The 11092-nt window shown below is 49.1% G+C and overlaps 1 protein-coding gene across 1 annotated transcript in view; it reads left to right on the forward strand.

The window, feature by feature from the left end:
- Positions 1–11092, forward strand: part of LOC121362877 (gamma-aminobutyric acid receptor subunit gamma-4) — a 34322-nt gene that overhangs the window by 13706 nt on the left and 9524 nt on the right. Inside the window, exons 4-5 of the mRNA XM_041484780.1 lie at positions 9806–10026; positions 10421–10503. Of these exons, the coding sequence (XP_041340714.1) occupies positions 9806–10026; positions 10421–10503 (304 nt within the window). The remainder of the gene's footprint in view (positions 1–9805; positions 10027–10420; positions 10504–11092) is intronic.

Genomic DNA, 11092 nt, shown 5'->3' on the forward strand with positions numbered 1-11092 from the left:
TGATTTTTAGGCAGAGTTGATTTATCTGAACTGAAGGCCTTAGATGTCTCTGCAGGAGAGGGTGGGATATTTCAGGTGTGTGAGAATCAAGCCCAAGAGCTGGTCAGAGGCCAGGGTTTGAGGCCAAGGTTTCTGGCCTGGGGCAAACAGCAGCATCATAGGAAAGATAGGCTCATTCTCCCCCTCCTACTTGGGACAAATAGCCAGAATTCTTCAGCATTTCCGAGGAGAAATGGGTTCAGGGACAATCAAACAAACAGCAGCATCATAGGAGAGATAGGCTCATTCTCCCCTCCCACTTGGGACAAATAGCCAGAATTCTTCAGCATTTCCGAGGAGAAATGGGTTCAGGGACAATCAAAACATTTACATGTAGTTTCATCAGATTGTTTTGATTTGCTCTTCATATGGTGATAAATTCTGTCCTGCATAAGTAAAGCAAGAAAATGAGTATTTGGAAATAAACGTCAACGTGAAGTGCATCAACTAGATAAGGGTAAAACGAAATATTTTGTTAGCTTACTGAAGAAAAAGAAGTTTTTGAATGAAATTATAAGGTTGAGATAATTCATTTTAGGGTTTGACAATTTTAATTTATTTTGAGCAAAACACCTTTTTTTTTTTTTTTCCAGTAGAAATCAGTTCTATTTATTTCCTGCATTCCCAGATGAAGCCATCCTACCATTTCCCTTAAAAGGCTGTTGTGAAATCTGCCTGCTATAAATGTGTCACAAAATGGAGACCATTTCTCAGAATTCAGTGGTTGTGGGTGACCATAATCAATATGCTTCAAGGACCTCTTCATGCCTCGGTGCTAACAGCAGAATATTCCGATTATTGCATCCCATCTCCATGCACAGGAAGGGTTTAATTGCCCGTGGTACAAACTGGAAGCGGGAAGCCAGCGTGAGCCTTCCTGGGGCTTTGCTTCTCCTCACATCTTTTCCAGTTGCCTTGGTGTCTCTGCAGCTCCAGCCTGGTGAGATGTGGTCAGTGAGTGGGCAGGGGGACACTGCAGCCACTTCACACCAGCGCTGCTGCCTGCCCCACCAGCTCCCAATTCCCAGCTTTCCAAAGCCCCAGAGGGATCCTGCTGGCTGCCTGGAGCACCGTGGGTGGGGGAATAAAGGGGCATGCTGGCTGGGGACCCTGGCATAAGCCTTGTGTGTCCATCTCCACTGCAGAGGACTTCATGGTGAGGATTTGTGTGTTTGTTCCCTGACCTGCAGTTGGCCAGGAATGGCTCCAACCATCTGATCAGCTTTGTTCAACAGGGGAATTGCAGGTGGTGGTAAAGGCTCCCCCCAGGCAGATGCCCGTGGGAGGTGTGAACCAAAACACTTGGGAGTGTGGGCGGGGGAACACCTTGTCTCCATGTGGCTGGGGAACAGCGGAGGTCAGAGTGGGGATTCTCCAAATGGTGGAAGCTTTGTTTCTGACAGTTCCCCTCAATCAGCTTCTCTCTCCCTCCAAATTTGCCACCTGTGATGCCTCCCACAGCAGACTGTGGCCTTTAGTCTGTCATTCTCTTCCACAGTCACCCAGAGCCACCTCAGTAGTGTTGTAGAGGCAAGGAGAGGAAGCAGAGCAGCAGGGCAGAGGAGTGGGAAAGCTTCAGGGAGATGGGCTGGTTGTTCCTACAGCCATAGGGGTGAAGTTAAGATGATAAGTGGGTGATCTTCATTTGGTTCTTGAAAAGCTGAAGGCAGAGAGACCTGTAACATTCAAGATAAACCATTTCCTTCCATGACCTGGCATGTCCAGGGACTGCAGCCTTAGTCTCTCACATGACTCTGTACCTTGTGAGAAGGCACAGTGGACCCTGGTTCCTTTCTCTGGATCACCAAGATGAAAGTACCTCAGTATTGCTGCTCTCACAAGAAGCCAAAGCCAAGTCCAGGTGCTGGAATTTGGTAAGGAGCAGTTAAAGATGTGCTGTCCAGCTCCTGTGAACTTTGGACTAAGCCAAAGATCCCAGATTGTTCCGTTTCTTTCTGTGTATGATTCTGGGATATACAAGATCTGCCAGAGTATTTCTTACACCACTGTGTAGAAAACTGAGCCTTTACCTTTTTCACCACTTCCCAAAGATATTCTGAAGTCATTGAGGAGAGCTGGGGAAGGTCAAGTGGTTGAGTCTCAAAGGAGGCACCTACAGCAGGCAGAGACTGTACAAAAAAGTTGTGAGCTGGAAAAAAAGGCTGGGAATATCGATCCCTCGTTTCTGAGGAGAGTGGTTTGCACCCAGCAGGTGCCATGGGAAGTGAGCAGCCCTCAGGAGCAGAGCTCAGCAGGTCCTGCCTGCCCAGGGCTGGTGACCTGACTGCCAGATGGCCTCCCCACTTGGCCTGAAGTGTGGATGTGTGCCTGGAGAGGGGAACCAGCTGGCCTGGTAACCCTTCTGCAACTGCACTCCTGCTGCTTTGCCCTCCCAGTACCCAACAGGGGAGGCAGAGAGAAATTGTTCTTTTTTTGTCACCTGATTCGTTTCTCCCAGCTGCTTTCCACAGCCTGGTGCTCCCTTGAAATCTCATTAGGACTGGGCTGTGATTGTGTGGAGCCTTGAAAAGAACTGCAAAAGGAAAAACAAAATGAGGCAGAGAAAAGGAATATCAAGGAGCTGGCAGGGTAGGAAGAGAGAGGTGGTAAGCACAGCAAGGGGGCATGAGAGACAACATGAAACAGATTTCCTTGAAAGAGTTGGTGAAGCAGAGTACACTGTTCCCATCTCCTTCACCTGCAGCCAGGAGAGAACAGGGTCAGGAGTGAGGATCTCTGCAGAGAGCACAAACTGCTCCCCTTTTGTGAAACCAGAACTTTCTCAGATGTTTTGAATGTCCTTTTTTTACCTTGAGGGTGAGAATTAGAGATTTATACAGGTGGTTTTTCTCCTGGTCAGTGCAGGCATTTCCATAGCATGGGTGGCATGGGACCTGGGTGCACTGTGCTTTCTCAGCCCACTTCTGGGCTCTGCTGGATCCTCCACCCTCTCAACGTGCTGCCAGCAGAGGAGGTTTGGCAGGGCTCAGCGCTTGTTGGTAGTGAGTGGTTCTCACAGAGCAGGGCTGCAGCAGCTGCTCCCCCAGTCCTGGCCAGTGTTGCACTGCCCATCCCAGTGTTTCATTTTAGTCACAGTGGGTGGCATGGGAATGGGAAATGCAATTAAAGAAATTCCAGCTTCTCGTCTGAATCTTGTCAAGCTGTTCTGGGGGAGCAGTCCCGGGGAGTTAATTGTATGCAGTGAGAGGGTTTGTCTTCCAGCCCTTCCCAAGGAAATTTCCTTTTGTCTCCTCAAACACCTCATGAGCCAGAAGGACAGATGAACAAGAGCACCTGCCCAAAGTGTAAAATATTCTCCTCTAATTATCCTATGTGCTTCCATCCTCACCTCTCTCTTTCCCCACCTGCTTTCTTCTTCTTCTTCCTTTAACATTGTAGGGGGCAGTTAAGCATTTAGCAGTGAGGTGTGACATGAAGACAAGACTTTGGACAACCCTAGCTTTGCTCTGCCCAGGTATTTTCCAGAGATTGTGGAAACTGGGCTGCATCTTTATTTGCATCAGAAGGTGCTTCCACATGACTTTGCACCCAGGGCAGGTCCTCTCCTGAGAGTGGAGGAAAAAAATCAAGCTAAAAGGAGGTGGCTCCTTCCCTGAGGTGCTTTGCATAATATTTAGTGAAATATTTCAGTACCTTCCCCTGTGATCAATTCTGCCCCATCTGCATAGAGCATCCCATGTCCACATCTCTGCCTTTTCAGTAATAACCTCATCAGGGACAGTGCAGACAGACTTGTGCTTCTGCAGAGCAGAGTCTGGCTGATGTCATGTCTCGCCTCAAGGACTTTCCTCAGTCCTCTGGGTAATGGCTGTGAGCAGATGCTAAAACACACACGTGTAGGTCTTGTGCCCCTCGGGCTCACAGGGAGAGGCTCCCTGTGGAAAGGGGAATGGGCATCCTGGGGCTGCATGGGAGGAGATAACATCTCTGCAGGGCAGGAAGGGATGGCAGAGGGAACCTCTCTGCAGAAAGGATTTGGGGTGGTTGGCTGTCAGGAGTGTAAAATCTGCCTTTTGGATGTCCCCGCCTGCACATCATGGCAGCAGGAAGGAGCAGAGGTGCAGGGACCAGGCAGATGGGGCTCTCAGAAGGCAGCACAGTTTTGAAAGCCCTGTCCAGTTCCCATCTGCCAGCTGCAGGGGTGAGCAAGCCGTGACTGGGGGAGCTTGCAATCGACAGAGCAGCATTTATAGCATGACTTGTTTGACAGCTCCTGGCACGAGCACAGGACATGGAGATGGTTTTTAATAGCATGTTTGTATTATAAAAAGAACTCTGTTTCAACTGAGATTCCCTGGACAGAGGCGAAAGACATTGAGGCAAGGACAGCACTGCTGGTGTTGCTGCAGAAGTGAAACAGATGGGAAGTTCAGTGTGTCACCTTGAGAACACAGATCATCACAGCTCTCCTGCTGTCCTTCAGAGCTCCCCTAGTCACTCCAGCTTCATGTCCAGAAATCTCTCTGGGGTCTGATTTTGAGGGAAGAGTATCTTGGAGGTGGAATTAAACTTATATTTGCATTCTTTTGGTGTTGTGTTGGAGACAGATCTCACCCAGAGCAGGGCCATGGAGGTGGCCACAAGTGAGGTGTCCCACACTACTAATGGGAGAACTGGGAGAAGCCTGGCACTGCCCAGCCAGTCCCTGAAGTGGTCAGTGTTGGGCACAGCACATGCTGTTGGTACCTGTCCCCTCTGCTGGCTGCCCTCAGAGTGCTCACACATGTCCTGCTCAGGAGAACAATCCTGCCCAGCAGCTGTGGGGACAAGAAGGGGTGCATTCAGATGCCAAGATTATTCTAAAATACAGTTACCTTGTTTGGGTTGTCTTATTGGTCTTGAAGGCATCTCCAGACTTTTTACTAATGTTGAAAGTGTTGAATATTGTTGAATCCCATCTCCCTGGAATGTGGAGACACGTGTGGTGCAACCCAGGATTTGTCTGAGATGTTTGCAGGCTGGGAGGGTGTGTGGGGTGTCCTGGAGCAGAAAATGCTCACCTGGGCAGGCCTAGACATGGTGAGCACAGAGTGTCCTACCAGCCCTTGAAAAAAAACCACCCCATTCCTGGGTCTCCTCCAAGAAAGAACTTCTGAGAATTCCCTGAAGTGTCGCATCCCTAAGAGTTTGCCTGTGACATTTGCTTTGCTTGGCTGCGCGATTGACAGCGTGGCCACATCACATTCACGTCAGAGCACCTGAAGTGCTGTCCCTGCTTCCCGGGAAAGCAGCCTGCTTTGTTGGGCTGCAGCGAGGGATTTGCTTGGAGGGGAAGAGGGAAGGGAGCTCTATGAGTAAAAACAAATATCAGAACAATGAAAGCTAGAAAGTGACTGTCTAGGAGATTAATCTCTCAGCCCTGCTGTTATTTAGGATTTTTCACAGAGTATTCTGAGTTGGAAGAGACTAAATTATCTCTCCAGCAGAGGAAAATTGAGGAAGGTGTTTCCAGGTCTCTGAGCCCTCTGTTCAGAGGTTTTCTTGTTGCTGTTGAATACAAGTGAAATTGCAAAAACCACCTTTAAATACTTCATTTTATCCTAATTTAGGAGGCCATCTATGACATGTTTGTCTCATGGCTTTGCTCCTCTCTTTGGCATTTGGCAGAAAGCTGATCTCTTAACCCAGAAAAAGCAGCTCATAAATGGAACAGAGAAGCCACAGGGTCCCAGCCCTTCTGGATCCCACTGATTGCACTCTTGAGAGGGGTCAGCTGAACTGAACACACAAACTTGATAAAAGCCATTTGGAAAGGATGCTTTGGCAGAGCCCAGCTGTGTTTATTTGGTGTGTAAGGTAACCTGCAAACACACACTGTTCACTTCAAATCTTGTCATGCAAACCCTGTCAGTTTAAGCTGTTGTTCTGAAACTCAGTAGCCCTAAATTACATTTGCTCTGAACCCAGGGTGGAACTTGGTCCAGAGCAGAGCTCCTAAAGCCAAATCTGACTGGGAATATGGGCTGATTCCCCATCTGTGAGGGCAGAGCAGCAGAGATGACCCAAGGAGCAGGCCTCAGGGTAGCACACGAGGACAGCTCCCTGTGCTGGGGACAGGCGGACTCCTGAACAAGTCTCTTTTCTTTTGGAGTGAAAATGCTTGGGGTTCTCTTAGAAATTACTTCTCATACAGCAAGGTCATAGCTTTTGAAAACTGAAAGGCTTTGAGAACGCAATAAAATCTTTTTGTTGTTATTTTTTTCTTCCAATATGAAATACCCCCATCAGCTCGCCATCCTTTTATTTCTCACAAATGTTCTTTTACCGAACACCATTCTTTCCATTCAGTGTTTTCAGGTCAAGCCATTCTCTGGAACTGTGTCTCCACCAGCATCTGTGCTGCCTACATGAGGAAAACCAGGGCTGATCGGGGTGTGCAGCACTGCCAGGTGATGGCAGTGCCCAAGGGCCAGCAGGGACATGCTGAAAGGCTGGGCTGGAGCACACTCAGCCAGCACAGGACACGCTGCAGGGCATCCCTCAGCACAGCATAAACTCATGTGGCAGTATTTAGGGTAGGCAGCCCTCTGGGTTTGCCTCATGGGGACTTTGATTTATTATTTCATGACTGAAATTTGATGTAATATTGCATGCGTGCCAACATGTGTGTGCTACCCCACGTGTGATCCAAATGGTGTGGCCAAACTGTTAAAGCAATTCCTCCTTACTTCGTTAGCTCCTTCTGTTAAAACCACTAAAAATGCCTGTGCCTTCACAGAGAAGTTAACAACCTCCATGTGCTGCACAGCAGATGGTACAGTAATGGTGGAGGCGTATTTTACAATAACCCTTTTCCACATGGGGAAATCGAGGCATTGAGAAGCCTCTTGCTGATGGCTGAGTGTCAGGGGCAGAGAAAAACTACAGGGGTGCAGGAGATCGAGAAACAGTGCCCTGAACTTTAGGGGCTGAGCTCATCCTGCCAAACTCCAGCTACTCAGCTTTGATCAGTGCACTCTCCCAAGGTCAGGAAGAGTAAGAGGTATTTCCAGAAGACAACCCGGACTGTTTCATATTGAGATCCCCCTCCAGTAGTCCCTACCCCCCTCTAAAAGTGGTAGGAAACCCATGGCCAAGCACCTCCTGTTTTAATCACCTTGGCAGGTGCCTACAGCTACGTGGGATCCCAGTAATGCCCAGAGAGGGTCTGAGCACCATCCACAGCTGATCAGTGCAGAACCCCAGCCGTGCAAGGTTCCTCAGCGTCACTGGGGGTTCCTGATGGGAATGGGTGCTGAATTCTTCAGGAGCTGTTGTGGTTTAGCCCCAGTGGGCAGCTCAACCATACAGCTGCTCACTCACTCTGCAGAATGGGGGAGGAACTTGGAAGGGTAAAAGTCCTCCCAAAGGCCAGAGCACTTTTGTATAAATCTTGCCTCAGATAATTCTGAAAGAAAATACATTTGTAAATGCCAAAATTTCCCAATGGACTTCCTACAGAGAGGCAAGGGAGCCAGCTCAGCTACTAAGTTCTGCCTCGTGAGTAGCTGTGCTAATAATAGCCACTGAAATGAGATCAAACCACAGGACAGTGACATTAGCAGCTCAGATCTTTTACAAGAGCTGAATGACTTGTGCACCACACCTTTTGCAAAGGCTGGCTATGAATGGCACAAGAGGAGCTCTTTAATGCTGATCCCTCCTGAAAATCTGGGCTTGACAACAAATGCTAAGCCCCTGGGATAGCTGACCCTCCACTCTTCCAGAGTGTTAGCGTTGATTGTCCTAGACTCAAGTGCTGAACTTTAAGGCAGGACACAACTGAGCAGCCAGCCCAGAAGTGAGATGTCACCAGTGCCTCCAGTTGGGAGTGAAACACTGATAGTGACATCTAAAAGGAATTTATCACTGCAGTTTTGGTTCAGTTGTAGGCTTTCTCCTACACCAGAGATATTACTTAGGAGGAGCTATGTAAACTCACATGAACTCAAACAGGGTGTGCAGTGATGGGGGAGAATATGTCAAATATTGTGCTATTTTGGCCCCAGTGCTGTGACAGTGCTACTTTTATTTCACATTTTTACATGTCTCCATCACCACATACCCTGTATCTGAGCAGTACCCGGTGTGATCCAGCACATTCAGGTGCTGGGATGGGCTCTCCCAGCCCCCTGGGTCTGGGCAGTGGCCATGCCCGTGCACTTGGTCGTGAGGGCTGCTGCTGTCCTTAACTCTGTGTCTGCTCATGTCTGCTTTGAATGAACTGTGGAAACAAAATCACCCCTCTGGACGTGCTGCACCTGTCCCCATTCTCCCCACTTGGACATCCCTTAGGACCCTGCCACCTTTGCTGATCCCCAGGGTGAGCATCACCAGGTCTAACCAGGGTGGAGCATCAGCCTGGAGAGTGACTCGGCTGCCTGATGGCAAAAGCTCTTTCCTCCCCATCTCATTCCTGTGCAAGGGACGTGCTGGGGACCCATCACTCCTGTCTGTTGGCTGCCAGGGCAGGAGGCTGGAGTGGGGCCCTGCCCTGCCTGCCCCGCACAGGACACGCTGTCCGAGGGAGTACTGCAGCTATTTTAGCAGCAGGGCTGGAGGAGCCGGCTCTCAACCAGCAGCGAGGGCAGCGCGGGGAGGATGTGCTGCAGTCATAAAAATTCCACCGAGATAAATCAATAGAGGGAGGAGGAGAGTGAGAGGGAGGGATGGCAAAGTCAGACTTTCTTCAGCTCTGCACACAAAAGAGAGGGAGGCAATGGGGGTTGTGCAGGTTCAACAGGAGTGAAAGGGACCAAAAGTCACGTCAGGAGCTACCAGGAGCAGGTGACTGACTGCAGCATGCGCTGGTGGAACTGGATCTGGGGTCTGGTTCAGACAGCTGCTGAGTGCCAGACTTGTTCCTGCATGGCATTAATTAGCACCTTCTCAGGCAGGATGAAAAAGAGTTTAAGGAGCAAACTTGAGTTGCAGCAGTGAGCAGCAGAGTGGTGGGCTAATGGTGTGGGCTACTGCCAGTCCAATCCAGGCAGGAGCTGCCTCTCAGAGCTGCCAGTTATCCATGAGCTAGGACACGCTCTCTTACCAAAACTGGAGGTCCTTATTATAGTCGAAAATCTCTTTTCTGTCAGTGAAAGTCTCAGGATTTTTTAACCCAGAGCTGGGACCATGCAGGCCCAGCTTTCTTTTCTAATCTCCAGCAAGGGGTATCCACCCAAGGACCCAGAGTGCTCTGAGTTTTCATATGAACCCTTTGCAGTTTAAGTGCTGTAGCAAGAGGTGGATTGTCACTAGATTTATGCACAGCACTACTATTGCCCTGTGTACAAATTAGGTGTGTGGAACAGGTCTGGGTTGTACCTCAATAAATAACAGAAAGGGCTGTCTGCTTGCCTTCTCTGTTCAGCTGGGAAGCAGCTTTCCCTCCCTGTGACTGAAAGGTGGAGCTGAACTTAGGGCTGGATTCAGCCAACATCTACACTGCCCCTTCATGCCTGTGCTTAAAAGGAGTATTGAGTTGTCTGTCAAGAGGAAGCCCAAGGTCTTGTTTGTATGGTCCTGGTTTTCCAGGCAAGGGCCGGGCTCAGCCCAGCAGTAAACACAGAGTTTGGCTCTTCCTGAGTGTGCCACAGATGTCCTGGCCATGAGCTACTGGTGAGCCTGGAAAGGTGTCAGAGGCCATCAACACCTGCTCCCAGACTGAGAAAATAAATGTTCTGGCTGTGCCTGCCTGCAGACCAGAGAAGCAGGCTCTGCGTGGCCTGAATCCCTCTCAGAACATCCCATTCTTCCCTGTCCTTCCCAGGAATACACCATTGACATCTTCTTTGCCCAGACGTGGTACGACCGGCGCCTGCGGTTCAACAGCACCCTGAAGGCGCTGACGCTGAACACCAACATGGTGAGCCGCATCTGGATCCCTGACACCTTCTTCAGGAACTCCAAACGGGCTGATTCCCACTGGATAACCACTCCCAACCAGCTCCTCCGCATCTGGAATGATGGAAAAGTGCTCTACACTCTCAGGTACATCCAGCAGCCTCTGCTGGGGGGGAGGGAACAAAGAGATGGTCAAGTGGTTCCCTAAACTAAAATCCTTTAAATGTTGTCTTGGTCAGTCCAGCTGTTTTATGCTGTTAATAAACATTTGGCTGTTTGTTCCCATAACTTCTCACTTTCATAAATGGATCTGAAAAGTTGACTAAACAGAAGGGCTTTTTGAAGGTGAAACTTACATGTTTTTCCTCACCTTGAAAATACCCAAACATATATTTTTGGTTTGGAATGTTCCTGCAAACAGACTGATCTTCAGCAAATTAGTTCTCAAGGAAGTGAGAATGCCTCTGTCACATTTAGGTGTTGGAATCAAACCATCTTCACCAGCTCAAAATCTCTTTCTTTCTCTCTTCCCCTGTCTCAGGCTGACAATCGAGGCTGAATGTCTGCTCCAGCTGCAGAATTTCCCAATGGACACTCACTCCTGCCCTTTGGTTTTTTCCAGTTGTGAGTATACATATTTCAAATATAGCTTTTGAAGTGAGCAGAGAAACCTCAGTGGAGTAATACTTTTCTGGGGAAACCACCCTCCCTTTTAGCTACATTTTTTCACCTAATTTCTATGGCCCTCTTCCTGACCCATTACCTTTCATGGTCTGAAGCATCCTCCCACTCCTGGGCTGGCAGAGGTCATCAGGGACAGATTCACAACATCTCTGAGTTTCTCCTTAATTTGGGTGGATGGTTGGAGGAGATTATTTCACTGACCTTCTGGTCACTCCAGACAGAATATGGATATATTTTGGTGGACAAATGGCACTCGTCCTGCCTTGCATTTTCCCCTTTCTCCCACTCTCTGAGTGAGGTCTGGAAACATTCTGTTCCAAAGGAGGGTTACTCAGACCTCTCAGTCACTACTCATCTAGACTCTTCAGCAGGGAGGGCTTCTGATGTTACCACATCTCCTCTGGTAATTTTGCAGCAAGCCTTTCTGCACCAAGAGATCCCTGTCCTCGTGCGTGGGTGGGAAATCTGATTTAATCATCTGAGCTTGGGTTCTCCTGCTTCCCCTGCCACTGAAGAGATGCAGCTCAGA

The sequence above is a fragment of the Pyrgilauda ruficollis genome, unplaced genomic scaffold (genome assembly GCF_017590135.1).
Source record: "Pyrgilauda ruficollis isolate IOZ18807 unplaced genomic scaffold, ASM1759013v1 scaffold67, whole genome shotgun sequence".
NCBI lineage: Eukaryota > Metazoa > Chordata > Aves > Passeriformes > Passeridae > Pyrgilauda > Pyrgilauda ruficollis.